Source organism: Trichosurus vulpecula, chromosome 1, assembly GCF_011100635.1.
Source record: "Trichosurus vulpecula isolate mTriVul1 chromosome 1, mTriVul1.pri, whole genome shotgun sequence".
Lineage (NCBI taxonomy): Eukaryota > Metazoa > Chordata > Mammalia > Diprotodontia > Phalangeridae > Trichosurus > Trichosurus vulpecula.
Genome location: NC_050573.1, coordinates 8164702 through 8187520, shown reverse-complemented (window position 1 = coordinate 8187520; position 22819 = coordinate 8164702). Strand labels below are relative to the sequence as shown.

General features: G+C 50.5%; 1 protein-coding gene across 3 annotated transcripts in view; it reads left to right on the top strand.

The window, feature by feature from the left end:
- PI4KA (phosphatidylinositol 4-kinase alpha) overlaps nt 1–22819 on the top strand; it is a 135794-nt gene that overhangs the window by 77092 nt on the left and 35883 nt on the right. For all 3 annotated transcript variants that reach the window (XM_036758604.1, XM_036758592.1, XM_036758599.1), the window contains exons 24-32: nt 4776–4846; nt 5263–5387; nt 7528–7609; nt 8684–8767; nt 9457–9546; nt 14245–14364; nt 16409–16501; nt 17877–18033; nt 18393–18520. In XM_036758604.1, the coding sequence (XP_036614499.1) occupies nt 4776–4846; nt 5263–5387; nt 7528–7609; nt 8684–8767; nt 9457–9546; nt 14245–14364; nt 16409–16501; nt 17877–18033; nt 18393–18520 (950 nt within the window). The remainder of the gene's footprint in view (nt 1–4775; nt 4847–5262; nt 5388–7527; nt 7610–8683; nt 8768–9456; nt 9547–14244; nt 14365–16408; nt 16502–17876; nt 18034–18392; nt 18521–22819) is intronic.

Here is a 22819-nt window from a genome sequence, read left to right as displayed (position 1 = left end):
TAGTGACAAGCTTGGCACAGGGTCTCACATACAGCAGGTGCTCTATAGTTGCTCATTCCCTTCAGAGAAAAGTTAGAAAAGATCCTGGGGCCCACAATTCCACTGTTGAACAAAATCATCTGCATAATTGGCAGATGGGATTGGAAAAATGAGTGTCATGGTGGAGGAAGGCCAGTCCTGGATCCATTTCTTAGAACTCAGGGTCTTTGGGAGGTCTCCTTTCTGGCTGTGACAGCCATGGAAATCAGTCCCGCATTGAGATAAACTGAAGGGAAAGTCAGACTCTGGAGACCAAATCATGAGCTCACAAAGCATTATGTGAAACCAAGATTTTCCAAAAATAAGGAGCATATTTAATCCCAACATTCTCATGAAAAAATAGAATTACTAATCATCCTGTTTTTAGAGAGGGAAAAAGTAGTTGGTTTTTTTAAAATTACATTTTACATTGCGTCTGAATAAATGGGTGCATCCCTTAAATATAGTGCAGGAGAGTACAAGGACTCAGACAAAGGCCAGTCCTTTAATTGACTCCCAATTTGAATCTCCCGCTTTTCTCTTCATTGGCCAGATGCAACCCTCTGACTGCCTACATGATGCCCTCCTCAAAGGGCTCGGCAAGTATGCATACAAGCCTCTAACCTTTCACCAGATCAGAAGCCTGGTCTCTGCCAGATCACAACTTTGATTAAACCAGTCACTTGACTTACAATCTGCAATCACTATCCTGTGGAAACAAAACTCCTCCCACCATTTCTCACAATTTAGGGGGAAAAAGTTTTTCAGATCGCCACAGCTATTTGCCACTGCACTAGAGGAGTTTGGAATCTAGGAGGGTATCTCTGTGGATGGCAAGATTCTCCCTGTGCTCCTGTTTGTCCAGGACATTGTCCTGATGACGTCCAGTCCCAAAATACTGCAGAGGATCCTGGGAGAAGAGATTTGTGATCCTTCAAGGGAGCCTGGCCTCTCCATCCACACAGCAAAGACTAAATGGATGAAGAAAGACCATTGCTGAGATTTCAACGTGCATTTGAATGAACATCCTATACACCAAGAGTTCTCAACTACCTGGACTTCATGAACTTTTTAAAAAAAATGTTTTGGTAACTATATTTCAATATAATGAGTTTCCTTTGTATCATTCCTTTGTAATGATAAAACATTATCCTGAGAAGAGGCCTATGGTGTTCACCAGAATTGCAAAGATGGCCAATATAGAAAAAAGGGTCCTGGGATTTTTCTTCAGATCTTATCTGGTTATCCTAGGAGAACTACGGTTCTGCCCCAACTCTTGTTTATTTTTACTGCTCTACATTCACCCTGAGGCACTATTTTGTCTCCTTTATGGGGGAAATCTGGAGAGCTTGCAATCTTGTGACCTACTCTGCCATCTTCCCAGAATCCTCTCACATTTTTCTAATCAATAGTGATTTAGAGCATGTTTTCATATGACTGTCACTTTGATTTCTTCTTCTGAAAACTGTTCATATCCTTTGACCGTTTATCAATTGAGATCTGACTCATATTCTTATAAATTTGACTCAGTTCTCTCTATGTTTAAGAAATGAGGCCCTTATCAGAGAACTTAGAAAAAATATTTTTCCTAGTTTTCTACTTTCCTTCTTATCTTGGCTGCATTAGTTTTGTTTGTGCAAAACCTTTTTAATTTAATGTAATCACAATTATCCATTTTACCTCTTGTAATGCTCTCTATCTCTTGTTTGGTCATAAATTCTTTCTTTATCTATAGATCTGACAGATAAAATATTCCATGCTCCAGTATTTTGCTTATGGTACCCCCCCCCCTTTATGTCTAAATCATCTGCCCATTTTGATCTTGTCTTGGTAGATGGTGTAAAATGTTGGTCTATACCTGGTTTCTGCCAAACTGCTTTCCAGTTTTCCCAGCGGTTTTTGTCAGATAGTGAGTTATTGTCCCTAAAGCTGGGGTCTTTGGGTTTATCAAACACTAGATTACTATGGTCATTTACTACCGTGTCTTGCCCTAATCTATTCCACTGAGGCAAAATTCTGTTTCTTAGTCAGGACCAGATTGTTTTGAACATTATAGCTTTGTAATACTGTTTGAGATCATCCCCCAGTGTCGACACATTGCCACTTCCAAAATCTCTTTACCTGATCTCACCCTAAGGCTGTTCTGTCCTTCCCTCTGCCTCGCAGCCGCTGGGCCCTGGGCTCTCCCCTCTCCTCATTTCCCCATCCTGGCCCCATCAGCCTTGGTGAACCAGCTCAGCTGTCCATATTCTTCCTCTCTCACCTCCTGCACCCCTGTCCTACCACTGATTGGGCCTTCCTCCTGCCCAGGTGTACCCCACCTTCTGCCTCATCCTCCATGCCATGACAACTCCATCACTTACCTCTGTGTTTCCCCCAGCTCCCAAGGCTTTCTCACCTTGATGCATCCACCCACCATCCCCTGCGGTCCTTTCATGCCAGAATATCCCTCTGCTCTGATAGCCCCCTTCTCCCTTCTCTCTTTAGTGAGCTCCTTTTGGATCTTCGTCTGGGGGAGACTCAGCCTGCCAGCCTTCACTGTTTTGGGCTTCCCAGACTCCAGCACTGCCTCTCCCCATCACTCTTTCCTTGTGTTTGTGCCCTCAGAGTTTAGCATGCCCGTCTGACCAAGACCCTTGCATATGTGCGTACACACACACACACACCCGTGGTGCTCCAGGGGCTCCCTGGCCCCTCTGGGATCACGTACAAAGCGCTCCTTGGCATTCAGAGCCCTTCACCACCTAGCTTCCCCTCGCCCATCTCTGCTGCCCACTCCCGTTGTCCTCCCCGCTGTTTCTCCCAAAGGTGGCTCTTCTGTCCAGCCTGGGCCGGGGCTGCTCTTCCTCCTCTCCTCTGCTCTCATGAGGCCCTCCACCAGATAACCTTCCATGGACACTGGAACGAGAAGAACGTAGGAGAGCCGCCGTTTGCGTGCGTGCTGCGTGCTTTTCACACATCACCTTCTTTGTTCCTCACAGCCACTTTGGGGGCAAGGTGCTATTATCACCATTTTACAGATGAGGAAACTGAGGCACACAGGAAGGGATTCGCCCAGGTCAGATTTGAACTCAGGTCTTCCTCACTGCAGGCTCAGGGCTGTGCTGAGCTGCCCTACGAACATTTATTTGCGTTGTTACCATCTTGCCGATAAGCACTTATTTATGTTTCATCACCCACGTTAGAAGGTGAGCTTCTTGAGAGCAGGATCTGTTGTAAGTTTTTTCCTCCCTGTGTGCTCTCAGTACTTAGCACATAGTAGGTTCTTTACAAATCCTTATTGATTGGTTGGGGGTTTTTAGTGGGTTTTTTTTTTTTTAACTGATAGGATGGCATGTGATGAAAATGTTTCACTGCAGACTGACCTCAGGGGGTGTGGATCCATCACTGGGGTGGAGGGTGGGAAGAGGGAGGGGCATCTTACTGTGGCCAGCCCTGGGGCTTCTCTCCAGTCCAGCCTCCCCACCCGCTGTAGCCACTTCTTCTGCTGGGTAGGCTCCCGTTGTGGTCCCCAGCCCCCTTCTAGTTGGGCCCAGGTGCCCCCTCCAGCCCCAGCTCTCTCCCCCCACTATGTCATGGGTGGCTCAGGGGAGTCCCAGGGAGGTCTTATGGCAGGCAGCTGTCCCAACCACAGGCCTTCTCCCCTTCTCTTTGTCCCCAAAGCTTCCCTCTCTCCCAGCACCAGCTTCCTCATTCTCCCTTCCCCCACACAGTTCATCAGTTGCCAGATCTTGTTGGTTGGACCCCATGCCCCTCCCTAGTTCAAAGCATTCTCTCTCTCCTCTCAGTTAATCTCCCCTCCCCCAGGGGAAGGTCTGACCACATCATTTCCCACTCCATCATCTCCATGGCTCCCCATTGATCTTATGTTAGAGACAGTGGGAAGGAGACCTGTGATTTCTTCAATAGAGGGAACTCCCAGGGGAGGACAGTCCTCTACCAGTGCAGGTCAGCACCTTCTCTGCAGCGTAGAACCTGAGGGCGCCACTGAGAACATGTCCAGGTCAAGTGACTTACCCCGGGTCACATAGACAGCATGTGTCAGAGTCAGCATTTGAACAGAGATCTTCCTGGGGCCTCGGCTGGCCCTCCACTCTTCTGTCTTGCCTCGAATTGACTCGGGGATCAAATACGCCATCGTCTTCATCTCGTCCTGTTTTACTTTGTGCTTTTTGCATCTGTTCTATGTTGTGTGTGGTTATTGGTATCGTATACATGTATAAAATTTATAAGTAACTCTGCACATACATGTGAGAGGTACATGATAATGTTTTACCCATAAAATTATAAGTAACTCGACAAACTTTTTAGGGGTGTGCATGATCAAAAGTGTGGAGATCCCTGCTGCAGAGTGCCAAGACCCTGGTTCTGTCCTGCCCTCTGGGAATGGGCTTAGGAGAATCAGGATTTGTTGATTCTGAAGCCTTTGACCCCGGTGGGTCATGTTCCTTGAGCTGCTGAGATGGTCAGATTCCAGGGTGCCAAACCCCCAGGGGATGATCAGATTGGGTTCTGGACACCTGGTCACCCAATCCCCACCCTTCTGGGGCGGTGCTGGATTTGGGGTGAGAAGACCTCCCCAATCACCCTTCCTGACTCAGCAGGTGGTTGTGAGGCTGCCTTATTATCTAGGTGGTCAGCACGGTTTCTTCTGCGTCCTTGGCCAGGTCCCTTGGTCCCTCCCTCACCCAGCCGCTCCTGTGAATGGCCTGTCCCCTTGAACATGTCTTTCATTGGACTATCCCTTCTCTTCTCAGGCATGATGCAGTGTGTGATCGCTGTGGCAGATAAAGTCTTTGACGCTTTCCTCAACATGATGGCTGAAAAGGTAAGTCTTGCTAAGACCTTCCCCTGCCTGTAGCTTCTCTCTCACTCCCCAGACTGAGCCCTGGCTCCTTTTCTGGCCTTCAGGCCCCTCCCTGCCCCGCTTCCTCGTCTTTGTGGTCCCTCTTCATCCTCAGCCTGACGTTCCGGTAGCCACATCAGACTCATCCTCACCCCATCGTAGGATCTGCCATCTCTGCTGTGCTGTCTTGCCTGTCCTTCCAGGCCCCTCCTGCTGCTTCTCCTGTGGGCAGAGGCCATTGAGCCCCTGCAGATGAGATCCCCAAACCCTCACTGTCTAGCTCTGTCACGCTCCTCTCTTTCCCTGGATCATCGTCGGGGAGGGAGGATGTTGATTCTTCCCCCTAGTCTCGGCATCGCTGGGGACGCTCACGGCCTCTGTCCTTCCCCACCGCCCAGGCCAAAACCAAGGAGAACGAGGAGGAGCTCGAACGACACGCCCAGTTTCTGCTGGTGAACTTTAACCACATCCACAAGAGGATCCGCAGGGTGGCCGACAAGTATCTGTCCGGACTGGTGGACAAGTATGTCCCTTGTGGCGGCCTTCTGTGGAAGAGCTCTGGGGGCCCCGGAGGGGAGGGAGCATGGAATCTGGACAGAGACAGGAGGGAGCGTGTACAGCCGTGGGCCCCCGGAGAGGAGGGAGAGTGTACAGCCATGGACTCCCAGAGGGGAGGGAGTGTGTATGGCTGTGGGCCCCCGGAGGGGAGAGAGAGTGTGCAGCCATGGGCCCCCGGAGGGGAGGGAGCAGGTACAACCGTGGGCTCCCAGAGGGGAGGGAGCGTGTACAGCCATGGGCCCCCGGAGGGGAGGGAGAGTGGAATCTGGACAGAGACGGGGGGCAGCGTGTACAGCCATGGGCTCCCGAGGAAGCTCGCCGACATCTCCCTTCCCCGGGAGGCAGAAGGCCCTGCAAGGACAGGGCTGTGCCAGGCCTGGGCCGGAGGATGCCGGCTAGCTTAGGCCTGCCTGGCTTTGTCAGAGTTCCTCCTAACCTTCTTTGGCTGGGAGCAGAACCCTCTGAAATGAGTCCCCCAGACCTGCTGCAAAGCCTGCAGGGTCCCAGGGTCCCTTAGGGCCATGGATGGCCGCTAAGTCATGCTGAAGCCTGGCCTCTCAGCCAACACAGCAAAAAGTGCTTTGTTTCGTTGCCATTGACTATGGGTCCAGGGATGGAGGGTGAGCATTGTAGAAAGGTCTCTGAGAGTACGAATGGGGGAGGGATTAACTCTGGCAGACTTCCTGAAGGAGGAAGCATCTTAGGCCTCAAACCAGAAGCAGACCCTGGGCCTCCGCTATTCAGTTTCCTCATCAGCAGTATCCAAATGTCATTATTGTGAGGGGGTTCAGAGGGTGTGTGATGTGGGAGCAGGTCTCCCCACTACTGCATGCCTGTTAAGTGGGCATCCAGGCCCCCAGGGCAGCTCCCAATACCCACTCCACTTGGAGGCAGCTCAGATTGTCCAGAAATTGGTCCTTGGGTTGAAGATAAATCAATCTCCTCCATTGCTCCTTGGTCTGGAGCCAAGGCCAGGAAAGGCCTTCGGGAGGCCAGCATCTCTCATGCCACCCCAGGCCTTCTCCAGCACAATGTGGAGGCCTCCCCACTGCAGCTGCCCCCTCTGGGCACACTCAGGCTTGTTGGCGGCTTCCTTAAAACATGGCCCCAGCACTGGACACAACAGACCAACCTTTTATAATCATTTTTATTTTTTACAAAATATCATGTGCCCCCCCACACACACGCTCGGGCATCCTAACTGAGCTTGAGGGGGCTCCCCAGAATCGCTCCCATCAGAACACCCACCTTCCCCCCCTCCCCCCCCCCCGCCATTGGCAAAGCCTGCTCTCCTCAGAGCCCCCACCACATCAAGCACAATCCTCCTCATTGTGCAGAGGACAGGAATGAGCCAACCTAGCCCGAAATCAGACGGGGCCTTCAGAGCCCTTCGCAGACTCGAGGTCTGCTGTTGGCTATGACTATTATTCTTTGCTAGAGCAGAATTTGTGCTCCGTACCCCCAACGCCCAGTCCTCTACCTTTTCTGCCTTGGCTTGACTGCCCCTCTTCCATTGAAGCAGGGCACAGAGCCATCCCCCCCCCCCAAAGTACTGGGCAGGTGAGCATGACGTTGATAGGCCCCTTCCTGGGGAGCAGCTCAGAGCAGAGGTGTGAGGGTCTCCCCTGGGGAGCCCGGCCTCATGTGCCCCGACAGGCTAACGCAGCAGAAGCACGCTCTCTATTGTGCGTTACTACAGTGCTCATGCAGAAGGGCCTAGTTTCTACAGCTGGTACTGTCCGTACCTCACCAAACCCAGCCCTCATTTCCAGGCTTTGCAGACTTGGAGCCAGAGAGTGCAGATGCCTAGCCCGGGGGCAGCCATACCTTAGGGGTGTGGCAAAGCTGGGTTCTTACACTTCTGGGTACCTGGTAGCATCGGGGTGCAGCAGAGCTGGGGAGCTTACAGATCGCTCAGTCTGACTCCTATGCAGGCCCCCCGTCTGTCTCACAGCCTGCTTGTGAGGTTGGGGGAGACCTCGAGTCTGGGGGCTGCGCTTCTAGGGGCCTGGGATCGGGAAGGCTCGGCCTCTAATAGGAAGGGGGCTGGAGGCCTTGCTTTGAAGCCTTTTGACTCAGGCATATGTCTGGACAATTAACTGTAGGTTTCCCCACTTGCTGTGGAGTGGCACTGTCCTGAAGACCATGCTGGACATCCTGCAGACTCTCTCACTGTCCCTTAGTGCTGTGAGTATGGCTTCCTTGTGGGTGGGCTATTGCAAAGAGGAGGTTTTCTTTTACACTCTGTGGCCATTCCTGGGAGGATGGCCTGGGTCCCGAGAACTTTAGGCTTGAGGCCCCAATCATAGGGTGTTAGAGCTGGGAACAACCTTAGGGTGGAGAAGATAGAATGTGAAAGCCAGAAGGGACCTGAGAGCATGAAGCAGAATGTGTCAGAGCTGGGTGAGCAGTGGGTACCCCACAGTGTCAGAGTTGGCAGGACCCCTTACATCAGAAGATGTCAGAGCTGGGGGTGCAGTGGACCTAGGATCCCAGGAGATCAGAACTAGGAGGGCCCTTACATCAGAGCATGTCAGAACTAGGTGTGCAGCAGGCCTGGGAACCCAGATTAGAGCTAGGAGGGCCCCTACATCAGAGCATGTCAGAGCTGGGGGTGCATTGGGTCTAGGAACCCAGAAGGTCAGAGCTAGGAGGGCCCTTACATCAAAGCATGTCAGGGCTGGGGGTGCATTGGGCCTAGGATCCCAGGAGATCAGAGCTAGGAGAGCCCTTACATCAGAGTTTGTCAGAGGTAGGAGTGCAGCAGGCCTAGGAACTCAGGTCAGAGCTAGGAGGGCCCTTACATCAGAGTATGTCAGAGGTAGGGGTGCAGTGGGCCTCAGTACCCACAGTGTCAGAGCTGGCAGAGCCTTTAGAGCCTTAGAGGATGCTCGAGCAGGGTTTTGGAGGTGGGGTGGGAGGTTAGAACAGAGAATATCTGAGCTGGGGTATGGTGGGACTTAGCACTGAAGAAGGTCAGAGCTTGGAGGGGTGAGGAGGGAGGTGTTGGACAGTCATTAGCATGTTAAAGCTGAGAGAAGCTCAAAGATAACCAAGTCTGACACCTCCATTGCCCAAGAGGGGCCCAGAGCCTTGCCGCAGGTCCCGCTGGTAGATCATCCCTTTTCCCCCAGCCATAATTCAATTGTTAATTAAACTTGTGATTTCATACTCTAGAGGAGATAGGCTTTTATAAAGGCAGCTCAGGAAGAGTCATTTATTGAGCCCTAGGAAACATTTCATTTATTTTTTATATTCCAGGATATTCACAAAGACCAACCTTACTATGACATCCCAGACACTCCCTATCGAATCACGGTCCCTGATACTGGTGAAGCCCGGGAGGTGAGTAGAAAGGTGGCCTTGTCTACCCTCTGAGCCCACGGCTCAGCGCTCATTACCTTTTCTGAGCCACAGCTGTCTGAGCTGGGAGTTTGCTGCTGAGGGTGAGTGGGCTCCGTTTCATAGTGCAGAGCGCCACCAGCTCTTTAGTCACCAAACAATGTTTCAGGCATATCCATGGAAACAGAAAGGAAAGTCCACTGCCTGGGGCATCACCAGAGAGCTGGCTATTCACTGGCCCTGGAGAAGTCACTTAGCTCTCTTGAGCCTTGGTCTCTCATCTGGAAAGTAGGAGCACTAAGTGGATGGAGCTGGAAAGAAGCTGACGACTACCTGAGCTTCTAGGGAGCTTCTTGTCTTGTAGGGGGTGAATCTGTGACAGGGGCTTTGGCCAGGGGCACAGAGCAGTGCGAGTGTTTGGGCCTGCCCTCCGCACGGGCCTCCCATGAGTGTGATCAGAAGTGTAAGAGTCGTAGAACCGTGTGCTTCATAATCTTTAGCTTGTGGCTGGACCGACATCAGTTTCCACGTCTTCGTGGAGCCTGAAGGAGGGCCTGGATCCTGCAGGGGAGAGCTTTGGGACTGAGCCTAGAACTCTCTGAGCTGACCGTGGTGCTGGACCAGCACCCCTGACCAGGAAGAGAAGGGTCCTTTCCCAGAGAGATCATTAACATTCCCAAACCCTTTCCTAGAACATTGTGAAAGACTTCGCAGCACGCTGTGAGATGATCCTGCAGGAGGCAATGAAATGGGCCCCAACCGTGACCAAATCCCACCTGCAGGTAATGACATGAACTGTCTCATCCGCGTACGGGATCGCAGGGTGAGGGGTCCAGCTGCCTGGGATTCTCTATAGTAGATAAGGCTTCTTTGGTATGGGGGCTCTGCAGCCAGGATTATGAAATGCCCTAACCAGCATCGTCATCAGAGACTTGTGGAGATGAGCCCCTCTGAACCCAGTGAGGCTGGTGTCAGACCGGGTACACAAGCTGCTGATGTGTTACCCCACCCCACCAACACACACACACACCCCACACCTCTGTGCCACAGTGAATTATTTTGAAGTATGAGTTCAGGGAAGAAACAAAACAATTCAAAAAAGCATTAATTAAGTACTTGCTGCATGCCAGTCACTGGGTGTGCTTGGCACTAGGGTTGCAAAGATGAAAACCAAAATATCTCAGCTTTCCTGGAGCTTCTGTCGTAAGAGAGAAAGAACACTAATTCCTCCAGGTGAATTTTATTCTGATCTTTTCTAGCTCAAGAAACTTAGGCTGCCCATGAACAAATACTATTTCTCCAGTTATTTAGATCTGTCTTTATTTCTGAAAAATATGTTTTGTAATTCTGTTCATATAGTGCTTGTGTGTGTCTTGTCAAGTGGACTCCCAAGTGTTTATACTCTCTGTAATTATTCTAAATCGAATTTCTTCCTCTGTCTCTTTCTCCTGGTTTTGTTGGTGATGCCTAGAAGTGTTGATTTCTCTAGGCTTATTTTATATCACTGAATAGCATTTCACTGAAGTTGTTAATTGTTTGAGTTAACTTTGAAGATTGACTCTCTGCAGTTCTCTAAAGTGTCATACACACCAAGCTTCTTTGCTTGTGCTTATTCCCTCAGTGTCCTTTTCTTATAAATATAGCTGGCAGTTCTGTATCAGTAGTGATAATGGGTGTCCTTGCTTTACCCCTGATCTTTTTGGAAAGGCCTCAAGCTTATCCCTATTCTAGATAATACTGGCTTTTGGTTTTAGATAGATACTGTTTGTCATATTGAGGAAAGATACACTTCTTTCAACACTTCCCAGTACTTCTTAAAAGAATGGCTGTGGTAGTTTGTTAAAAAGTTTTTTCTGTATCTGCTGATAGATGATTTTTGTTACCCTTGGTATTGATGTGGTACTTTTATAGTTTTCATGATATTAAAACCAGCCTTTTGTTCTTTGTATAAAACCAATCTGGTCTTGGTCTATGTATAGTGCTATAGTCTACTTACTAAAAAAAAAATTAATTTTGCTTCCATATTCACCAGAGATACTGGTCTATGTATTTTTTCCCTATTTTGACTCCTTGGTTTAGATATTAAGACTATATTTGTATGATAGAAGGAATTTGATAGGACTCCTTTTCCTATTTTTTCCTAACAGTTTATGTGTGTAGCATTGAATTGATTCTTCTTTAAATGTTTGATAGGATTCACTTAGAAGTCGATTTGGTCCTGGAGTTTTTTCCTTTGGGAGTTCATTTATGACTTGTTCACTTTGATTTTCCTGAGATTGGGCTATTTGATTCCTCTATTTCTTGTTCTGCTAATCTTGGCATTTTATATTTTTGTAATTAGTCATGTATTTTATTCATATTGTTAGTTTTATGGGCATATGGTTGGGCGAAGTAGCTCCTAGTAATTGTTTTTATTTCTTCTTCATTGGTTATGAATTCACCTTTTCAATTTTGATACTGGCAGTTTGGTGTGGTTTTTTTAATTAAATTAGATAACAGCTTGTCTGTTTTTCAGAGAAATGGCTTTTCATTTTATTTATTAATTCACTTTTTTTGCTTTTAATTTTGTTAATCTCTTTGATTTTGAAGATTTCTCTTTGGGGTTTTTTAAATCATAGGTTTTCTAGATTTTTTTTTTGGTTGTATGCCTAATTCATTGACCTGTTCTTTGTCATTTTTGCTGATGAAAGTGTTTAGACATATAAATTTTCTCCTAGGGACTACTTTGACATACCAAAAATTTTGGTATGTTGTCTCATTGTTTTTACTATTTTTATGAAATTATCAATTATTTCTATGATTTGTTATGTGACCCTCCATTTTTTAGGATTAAATTATATTATCTCCATATTTAACCATTTCTTCAGTGGTCTTTTATTGAATATAATTTTTATTGCATTGGGTGGCTCCAAGAAAGATATGTTTAACATTTCTGTTTTTCTGCATTCATTGTAAGATTTTCATATTGTAATATATGGTCAGTATTTATAAAGGTGCCATAGACAGCTGAGAATATGCAAACTTTTCTCTTCCCATTCACTACTCTCCAGAGGTCTATCCTACTTAATTTTTCTACAATTCTACTCAAGTCCTTAACTTCTTCTTCTTGGTTAGATTTTGGGTTAGATTTATCTGGGTCTGTGAAAACGGTAAATTGAGGTCCCCCCACTATTGTACTTTTGCCATCTATTTCTCCCTGGAACTTATATCCTTTAAGTACTTAGCTGCTGTGGCATTTGATGCATATGTTTAGTGTTGATGTTAATTCATTGTCTATGGTACTTTTCAACAAAGCATAGTTTCTTTGTTAACCTCTTTTAGTGAAGTCAGTTTTTGCTTTTGCCTTGTCTGAGATCATGATTGCTACCACTACTTTTTTTACTTCAGCTAAAGTATAATAGATTTTGCCCCAGCTCCTTATTTTTACTCTGTGAATCTTTGTTTCAAGCGTGTTTGTTGTAAATAACATATTGTTTTACTCAACTTTCTGATCAATTGTGCTGTTCTCTTCCATTTTATGAGTGAGTTCATCTCATTGAAATTCACAGTAATTATTGTTGTTTGTCTCCCTGCATCCTCTTTTATCCTTTTGTTTTTATTTATTTACTCCCCCACATAATAAAGAAGAAGTTGCTGAGAGAGAAGGCACATGTCAGCAGCAGTGTTTGGTGAAATCTGCTTCTCTTCCCTTTCCCTCACCCCGTGTGTGAGCCTGGCTTCTCACCTTTCTTTTTTGTTTTTATACCCTTCTTCAGGTTGCACCCTCCTTACTTTATTTTGCTTAGGACTGATTTTTCCCCTGAATCTACCTACAATTTAGTCCCAATCTCCTTTTTCCCTTTTCCTCCTGCTTCCCTGTTCAATGAAGTGTATTTCAGTAATTTCAGTACCCAACTGTGAGTGTGTCTGTGTATTTTTCCCTTCGTTGCCCAGTTCAAGTGAGAGGCAGGTCCGAATGCCCCCGCTCCTCCCACCCTTTCCTCCTCCTTTACAGAGTCGTCTTCTGCACCCCTATTATAGGAGATAATTTTCAGCACCTTTCCTCTTCCCTTTTCCAGCCTAATATATTCCTTTTCTTCTCTCTCCTTTTAAGCTCTTCACCACATTACAGAAACCGTTCCCCCAGATCCTCTGTCTTTTATGACCCTTCCCATAGCTCTCCCATTTTTTTCTCTAGTGCTCTCATTTGATTTTTAAAATCTTTTTTTAAACGCTTGCTTCATCTCTTTAAGGCATTCTCGTTGAACTTATGTCCAAGGTGTCTTTTTCTTTTGAGACTTTGCTTGTAGATTTTTTTGGAGTCATTCTCTTCTTCTGAGTTTGTGTTGTGAGTGTCTATTACCATAATAGCTCTTTGTAGTGGAGTTCTTCCCATGTTTTTTGACTCTTTCAGCCTACTTTCTGATTTCAGACCCACTTCCATGAGTAATGTCAGCACTGAATTTATGTCTTCTTGGATATTTCTGCTGCTTTGTTGGAGTATCTAGAATCTCAGGAATAACTTAGGCTGAGGACCTACATGCTTTTGGTGTCCCCAGAATGACAGTGTAAAGTCTGATCACATCCCTCGTTGTCTGAGCTCTGCATGTTCCTGGCCTGACTTGGGGTCTGAGCAGCACAACTGTTGGCTTGCCCCAGTTGGCATTGCAGTAGATGCTGCTGGACCCAGCCATGGTCAGCTAGCTGAAAAGCTCTGCAGGCTCATGAGAGAGGTTCAGCCTTCCCTGTGGTCTGGGATTGCTGCCCTGATTAATCCTCTGCTGGCTTCAGGCTCAGCTAGGGACTGGTGGGACCACAGCCACACAGTCTCTTTGTTTCTGAAGTGGGGCCTGTGACCTCTTGTCACAGTGGAAGAGAGCCCTCCCTTGAAGCACTCTCCTTCCTCACTCTGCCCTGGTGAGTGAGAGGCTGAGTGGCGAGTTGGCCCCTTCCAAGCAGCCTGCCCAAGCTGGGACTCCTTCTTGCCCTAGGGCACAACTGTGGGCATGCCCTCATTCAGGCCCTGGGTGGGAATGCTCTGTGCGCTCCTGGGCAGACCCTACTCCAGTTTCATCTGACCTTTCTGTCTGTCTGTGCTGACCTGGGCTGGAAAAATGACTCACTCTGATGGTTTTTTTGGGTTTCCTGACCGGGCCTTGGGCTGATGAGTTTTCTAGATCTCTGTGCAAGGCTTTTCAGGGGGGAGAACTCAGCTGTACATCTTCCTGCTGCTCCTGTCTTGGCTCCCCATCCCCACTCCGGGTCTAGCATCATAGATTTAGAGCCAGAAAGGACCCTCTGCTCCTGCTCGCCCCTTCCATGGAGGAGGACACTGAGACCGAGGGAGGTCAGGAAACAGCCAGAGTCACATGGCTAGCAAGTGGTGGGACTAGGATTTGAACCCAGGTCCTCAGCCCTCAGGCCCTGCTACACTTGGCCTTTTAGTTATGAAATCCATTCAACTTCTGTTTTTAACAAAACAACTTGGTTTTCCTTTTTAGGAATATCTGAATAAGCACCAGAACTGGGTCTCGGGCCTATCACAGCACACAGGCCTGGCTATGGCCACCGAGAGCATCCTGCACTTTGCTGGTTACAATCGGCAGAACACGACTCTGGGGGTGAGTGTTGGCCTCCTGTGGGCCAGGGCGGGATCAGGGTTGCTTGTAAGCTGTAGCCTGGGGAGCTGGTTGTGAGGCTAGAGGGCAGGCGTCTCCATCCATCCATGTACCCACCTGTCCATCCCAGCAGTAGCCAAGGAAATTAGGAGGTGAGGCTGAACCAGAGTTCTGCTCTCTGCTGTGGAATGGTTCTGCTTCTCCTTCAACCAATTAATCAGCAAGCATTTATTAAATACCTACTATGTGCCAGGTTACTGTGCTAAGGACTGGGTTTACAAAGAGACAAGAGACAGTCCCTGCCCTCAAGGTGCTCACAGTCAGTGGGGCAGACAGCAAGCAGACAGGTAGAGACATGCTACATACAGGAAATGAATGGAGGGAAGGCCCTGGAATAAAGATGGGTGGGGGAAGGAAGCTGGAATATTAGCTGGTACCCAAAGGAAGCCAGGGAGCTTGGGGTTCCAGGGATCAGGGAGGGGCATCCAGAGAAAGTGCAGAGCTGGGAGATGGAGGGTCTGTTTGTGGGGCAGCCAGGAGGCCGGGGGCACTGGAGCCAAGGTGCAGGGTGGGAAGCAACAAGGTATAAAAAGACCGGGGCACAGAGGGGCAGGTGGTGAAGGGCTCTGAAGGCTGACCAGAGCATTTGGTACCGGATCCTGGAGGCCACAGGGAGCCATGGGAGTTTACCGAGTGAGGAGGTGACGTGGTCATGTCTGTGCTTTAGTGGCTGAGTGGAGGACGGACTGGAAGCAGGCAGACACCCTGGGGCCCTCAGAGGACCCCCCCAGGGTGTAGGGAGGAAAGCCAGCAAGGTAGCTTTGGGCCTCCTGACCACCGCACTACACTGTCCTTTTACGGTAACTCTTCACATCAAGACCATCAGAGTCATTCAAGTACTTTGCCCTTTATAAATATGATCTCACTGGATCCTCACAGCAGCCCAGAGGAGCAAACTGAAACACAGTTATAAAATGTCCACTGCTCCCTGAGCAGCTGCCGTCTGGATGCTGACAGCCCTGTGCTCCTCTGCTGCTGTCCTGTCACCACCTGGAACACCCCCCGGAGGAAGGGATAGGTCAGAGCATGATCCGGTGTGGGGGGTCTCCAAGGGCTCCTCTCCCCCTCAGGTGCTCTCAGGCTCTCCTCAAACACCTCCACAGACCCTCCAGGAGGCTGTCTGAGGAGGAGAGAGCCAGGCCTGAGGGAAGGATGGCAGACAGATGGGCCTCTGCTCTCCTAACTCCTCACTCGGGTCCCTCAGTCCTCCCCTGAAAGTCCCAGCTATGCAGAACCTCCCGGCAGGGGTGACGGTGCTGCGGGCATCCTCAGTCCTGCCAGGTAGGCTGAGCTTCATGGTGGGCATCCTTGGCTGGCTCTACACTGGCCTGGCATGTTGGCCCTCAGCAGCCCCTTCTCTCCTGAAGCTTTTGTTCCCTCTTGGAAAGAGGCTTCCCTTCCTCTGGTGGCCTTTTCACAGATGGGCCTGCCAAGCATTAGGGACTGTTTAATGATTCCTTACACCACTAGACGCATTGTACAGGAAATCCTGTTAGGAGTGAGGGAATGTCCAGCATGTCATGGCCAGATGGCTGACTGGCAGCATGCTCTTCCTTCTCTGGAGCAGAAGACCCTCTTCTCACTCTCTCCCTTGGCCTTACTTCTGTCCTCTGGCTCCTTGGCTGCTGGGAACTCAGCAGCCCTCCCTTCTTCCTCCTTGCCTCTTGGCCAGTCAGTGACCTCATGCAAGCCACTGAGACACAGATGACGGACAGGGGGAACCCCAAGGGTCTCCAGAGGCATCACCAGTGCCCAAGAGAAAGTCTGACCAGTGTGGGCAGCCTTCAGTCCTGCTCATTCTGCTTCTGGGCTTGGCCACTGTCCATGAAGCTGACGGGGTTCTTAGGGAAGGCCAGGGGGCCTTGGGGACAGTGGGGTTTCCACTTGGTTCCTAGGAGAGCCTCCAAAGTCAGGAAGGAGAGGATGGCCAGCCAGCCATGCTTGGACCCTGCTGGGCCAGGGTGACACTTCTACTCTCCGTCTGTAGGTAACTCAGCTCACAGAGCGGCCTGCGTGCGTGAAGAAAGACTACTCCAACTTCATGGCTTCCCTGAATCTGCGTAACCGCTATGCAGGCGAGGTAATGCCCTCCTACCCCAGACCCAGAAAGTAGTGGCAGAAGCAGGCCTTCAGGGCACAGGCTGTGCATGAGCTGACTGTCACCTAGAATCAAAGGAGAGTGGGTGGGGAGGACCTGCTGCACCAAATAGGAGTTCTCATTTGTACCTTGAGGTAGTAGGAGACCTGGGACTTTATGGAGCAGGGAAGGAACATGGTCAGCCCTGAACTTAGAACTATCACTGAAGTTGGTTCCATTGCTTCAGGAGGTGGGGAGTGCCCATGGGGGAGCACATGTAAGCTAGGGAGCCTGCCTTAGTGCCCTCCACGGACCTGGAGCAGTATCTCGGAGTCCCAGTGGACCCTTAACTTGAGGCCACATGGCACCATCCTCTGCTGTCTCAGACATCTGGGGGCTGCAGCATTTTCTGCTTTAAGGGGTCCTTGTACTGAAAAGGCCTGGAAGCCTGCCTGGCAGCAGAAGCTGGCAGCCTAGTGCCTGGATCAGCTCAGGAGTCATTTCTCAAGCACCCTTGGAGTGTCAGGCACTGTCTGTCGCCTCCTGAAATCTGAGGCCATCCTGGGAAACACAGGCAGGTGCAGCTAGCCATGGGCAAGGGCAAGGAGTTCTAGGGAAACTGAGGCAGGAGAGTCCTGCCAAGGCAGCTTCCTGGAACCGGGGGTGCCCAAGCTGGGCCTCAAGGGCAGAGGAGGCTGCCAAGGAGCAGGTGCCTTGTAGGCCGGAGAATGGACTTCCCGTGACTTGTGTTCTGGTGGCCAGCTGCCAGTCAGGAGCATTGTTAGACATTGTGAGGTGGTAGAGCCTGTCTTTGTGACTTGTGCCCATCAGCCCTGACTCAGTCCAAAGAAGTCCATCTGGCTGGCCCGCATCCTGCCTAGCATTGGCTGCTCCCCTGGCTCAGAGTTCCAAGGCAGTGCAGCCTCAGTTTGCCTTCCTGTGCCCTCATGCTTTGCTGCTGGGCTGGGTCTGCCCTTGGGTACTTGCCCTTTGTGCCCCAGCTGAGCATCTTCAGCGCCTTCAGAGGACCCACTGTCTTTCTGACAGTCCTCATTCTGGTGCCCAGAACCAAGCCCAGCAGTCAGGGTCTGGAGCTAGTAGCACCTGACTTTGGCAGAGGCTCACAACCACCCCATGACAGTGAGGACTATGGGGATTATTGTCCCCACCGTACAGAAAGAGAAGCTGAGGTTCAGAGGGGAAGAGGCTCGTCAGCATCAGGTCTCCCCGATTCCTAGTCCGGCCCCAATCCCTGCACTGTGCTCCCCATGTTGGTACAGCAAGGTGTGTGTCTTTAGTCTCCTCCACATGCCTGATGAAACAGAGAGCTTCAGTGGTAGCCTTTGGTCCTACCTGGCCATGCCTTGTCTCCTCGCAGGTTTATGGAATGATTCAGTTCTCAGATAGCACAGGCCACACATCTGACCTCAAAAAGCTGATGGTCCAGCAGCTGAACACAGCCCTGGACTCGCACAAGACTCAGGACTATACTCAGGCCATGTTCAAGTTGACAGCGATGCTGATCAGCATCCCAGGTAACAGTGGAGGCCCGAGCCCTGGGGAGGAGCTCTGTCCCTCGTTCCCCCTCCTCCCCATGTGGGAGACATCCAGCCCAAGGACATCGCCTCCCTCCCTCAACGGGCCCTCCCCTTCACCCCCACCCCCCGACCACAGGGGCTTCCCTGAGACTCCATCTGCTTCTTGTGAAGAGATGGAGCCAGAGCTTTGAAAATCCCATAACCGTGGCTGCTTGAACAGCAAATTGTGCGGGGCCAGGGGATTGTGCTCAGCCTCTCACTCAGAAACATTTGCTTTCTCCTTTGCACGGCAGCCCTTCACGTGCTGTCCTAGGAGCGTCTCCCCCAAGCATCTCTGTCTGACTCTCTGGTTTCAGATTGTGACCCCCAGCTCCTGCACCACTTGTGCTGGGGCCCCCTCCGGATGTTCAACGAACACGGCATGGAGACAGCCATCGCATGTTGGGAGTGGCTGCTCGCGGGCAAGAACGGTGTGGAAGTGCCGGTAAGGGGCTCAGGCTTCAAACCTGGGAGACTGCTGGGCGACTCCTGGCTGGGGTCACCACGTCCCTCTGGGGCTGAGACCCGGCCAAGGAGGTGGCTGTAGTGCATCTGTGTCTATGTCCACATCTGCGTCTGTGTTTATGTCTGTCTGTGACTTTGTGTTCAGGTCTGTATGTCTGCGTCTGCATCTGTATCTGCGTCTGTGTTTACACCTGTGTCTGCATCTATCCATATGTCTGCGTCTGTTTCTACATCTGTGTCCATGTCTACATCTTCGTTTACACCTATGTCTGTATCTGTCTGTCTGTCTTTCTGTCTACATCTGTATCTTTCAATATTTCTCTCTCTCTCCCTGTCTGCATCTATGCCTACGTGTGTATCTATCTAGATCTTTGTCTATATTTGTCTCTGTTGATATCTATCCTTCTAGATAGATTTCTTGTGTCTATTTTATGCACACATGTGCACGTGTGTGCACGCACGCACACACACACACACAGACACCCACGTTTGTATCATCCTCTGCTTTGCCACACCCAGATTCACTGATGCGTTGGTGTTTATTAGGTGAATGCAGCTGAGTGAATGGTGAGCATAATTGTATTTGCTGGGCCCCGGCCCAGCCCCTTGTGTCTTGGGGCTGGCCTGTCCAGGCCCAGCCACCTCCACGGGTCAGGCTTCAGCCTCTTTGGGCTTGGCCACCTTGGCTTTCTATAAGCCCTCCTGAGGAGTATGTAGGAAGCCTTCCTACAGGCCGTCTCAGCTGGAGGCACTGTGCCGAGCTCCCAAGACATGGTCCCTGCCCTGCCCTCAAGAAGCTTATATTTGAATGGTGCCCATCTCCAAATGGAGCCATGCCCACCTCTCCCCTAGTCTGGGCTATCGTCCCCTTCTTCCCTGGGCTGTCCCAGGAGCCTGCAGAGGTCTGGCTGTCTCCAGGCTCTCCCCCTCCAATCTGCCTTGTGCATGGCTGTCCAAGAGCTTCACCTAGAGCTCAGGTCCAGCCGCATCCCTTCTCAGCTCCTCTGCCACAGCTCTGACTTCCTCATCTGGCCATTTCCCAGTTAAACAGGCCTTTTCCCGTGGCCTCTCTGTGGCCCCAGCTCAACCCAGCCTGTCCAGCCAACTGCTTATGGTGTCTGTCACTTGGCCAGAGTGGGACTCCACCATGGGATCAACTTCTCTGAGCATGCTGGTGATGAGCTGTGGCAGTCCCTGGGAGGGTTGAGAACAGAACCCACAGACCTTTGGGGCTTTTCTAACACACAGCTTTGAACAGCTAAACCTTAGAAATGCTTTTGTCTCAAGTTGGGCCAGGCCAGGGTACTCTTCCGATATAGAACATAGGGTATCGGCCCTGCCAGGGGTGGTGAAGACATGGCCCTGCTGCCCACCAGTGATGGAGTAGCACAGGGTGTGTCTTTGGCCTTACCTGCCCCGCAGAGGTCCCAAAAACCTGTCTGGTCCCCTTGCTGCTGCAGCCGGGTGATTGGAAGGGGCCACATGGGCTTCTCAGCCCAGACCCCCAGCCCTTTATCTTTGCCCTACAGGCCAGAGCCTGGCCCAGACTGAAAGAAGGCGGGAGGGAGGCATCCTCCCTGCCCAGCTCCAAGCTCTGCTCTCTGTAGGGGGCAACTGAAGAGGGAATGTTGATGTGCCCCCCATTGCTTTCCCCGAGGTGGCAGTTCAGCTTGCTGCTCAGGCCCCCGGCCAGGGCTCCAAGCTGCCCTTCCCTTTTCAGCCGGGATACTCTTAGCCCATCCTCTCCATGACCCTCTTTCTATTTGGATGGGCCATGCCCCCTTGCACACGTGGAGCAGGTGCCCACGCTCTACCCAGCCCCTTGATTGCGTTGGTCCTGCTGTCATTGCTGTCACCTGGCAGGGCAGAGCCTTTTCCAGTCTCTTTCCTATGGCTCAGTGCCCAAAGCCAGATGCCTCCCACCAGCCCCTTCCTTCTGCTGTTGGCCAAGTTCCCTGCTTTCTAGGAGATGTCTAGCATGGTCCTGGGGGTTGTAGGCTGTGTTCAGGGAGGACTGGCACCTCTGCTGTGAGGGCTGTTCGTCCACCTTTGGTGTCCAACCTGTGGCTCCAAGAAGCTGGAGCATGTGCAGCAGTGAAACCATCTTGGCAGGTGCACTAAACAAAGTCAAGGGTAACCGAGGAGTCTCAAAGCCTTCAGTGAGTTGTGGGGGGTGACTACACTGAGCATGTGAAGACCTCCGCTGGTGGAATGGGCAGATGAGAACAGTTTGTTCCAATGGCCCTGAGGCGGCTGAAGCAGGCGCCGTGGGGCGCTTAGAGCTTGGCTAGACATCAAAGATACAAAGTCATCCGCTGCATCTTGGGCCATCGCCTGGCATCCTGACTTTTGTCTTGCCGCTGGACTTTGATGGCTCTGGAGGAGAGAGTGAGGCCGATGACATTGTGCAACTCTGCCTCACTTAAATCTAGTTTATTCACGAATCAGAAGACATCACCCACATCATTTTACCATTTACCATGCTGGTGACAGGCAAATGACAAAGCAGCAGGTGCAGATACACTGGGAGCTGCAGTCACAACCCTGCACACAGGCGGCCCAGGCCATAGGATTGTCTCTACACTGGAAGCAGCAGTGGGAAGCAGCCCCCTGGGTGTCTGAGCAGCCTTTGAAGGATCGCAGTGCTCACCTCCTGGTGGGAGGAAGGGGCTAGAAAAGGTGCCCTAAAAACTGTCTGCTTCCCCAACCTTGGCCTGATTACTGTAGCAGGCGAGGGTCCCACTATGTGATCAAGACACAAAAAAGTGGACCAAAACTTCTGCAAAGACAATTCCACTCATCTCAAAGATGATCAGTACACAGAGTGTGTGCACACAAAACCCAGTGGACCTCAAAGACGAGCAGCTCTCGTTGCAAGAGAACTCAGCAGGAATCATGTCCAAATTATGACCCTGAGTGAAACAAGGCTGGCAAACGAAGGCCGGCTTACTGAAGTCGGAGCTGGATACACGTTTTTCTGGTGTGACCTCGGTGAAGGGGAGTGCCGTGAAGCTGGCGTAGGTTTTGCAATCAAAGCTAATCTAGCTAACAAGCTTGTACGCCTGCCAAAAGGAGTGAGTAATGGGCTCATGAGATCGCCACTCGCAGGTAACATGCTACAGATCGATTCTCTGCTGCTTGTGCTAATTTTGACCCGGCAATTAACACCAAGAAAACACAGGTGCTCCACCAGCCAGCACCACACCATCCATTCGTAGAACCATCGGTCACAGCACATGGAGAAGTTCACTGACCTTGGTAGTGCACTTTCCAGGGATGTACACATTGATAACAAGGCTGACGCATGCATTGCCAGAGCTAGCTCAGAGTTTGGGAGGCTCTGAAGAAAAGTATGGGGGAGAAGAGGTATAAGACTGACTACCAAACTGAATGTCTACAGAGCCATTGTGTTGACCTCATTGTTGTATGAAACCTGGACAGTATACCAGTGCCACGCCAGGAAACTGAATCGCTTCCATTTGAATTGTCTTAGGAAGATTCTGAAGATCACCTGGCAGGAGACGGTACCAGACACTGAGGACCTTTCTCAAGCTAAACTGCCAAGCATTCAAGCTCTGTTTCAGAGAGTGCAACTCCGACGGTCTGATCACGTTGTTCGAATGACAAAAGACTATCTTATGGAGGACTCGCATCAGGCAAGTGTTCACTTGGTGATCAGAAGAAGCGATACAAGGACACCCTTAAGGTCCCTCTGAAGAACTTTGGAATTGATTGTGTGACATGGGAGACATTGGCACAGGACCCCTCAGCATGGCGTTACCACATCAGAGGAGGTGCTGTGCTCTGTGAGCAAAGCAGAATTGAAACAGCTCAAAGAAAACATAGAATGTGTACATTTAGAGGATCCACCCCAAGTGTTCACACAGACTATTTGTGCCCAGTGTGGTCTGATCAGCCACCATCAGATGCAGTATAACTCGACTCCAACATCATGGTATCATTTGGGTCTTCTTCAAGCACGAAGGACAACCGACTAGCATGGGCCTAGCATCTGATAGCAGCCTCTGTGTTCCCAACACTTCTTCCGTCCTTTCCTGCCCTGCCATCCTCCAGGGGTGAGGGGTGGGCCAGGCCCTGTGTGTTGTCAGAATGGTTACCGTGCACAGGACCCTGGGCAGCACCCTTTTCCCAGTCTCAAGTCTGAGGCCCAGACTTGCTGGGAGTGGCCCTGTGTCTGACAGAGCAGCGATTTGGAGTCCTGGGGTCACTGCAGGATCTCTCTGTGCTCTGGCGGATTGTAACCAGGCTTCTTGTATTT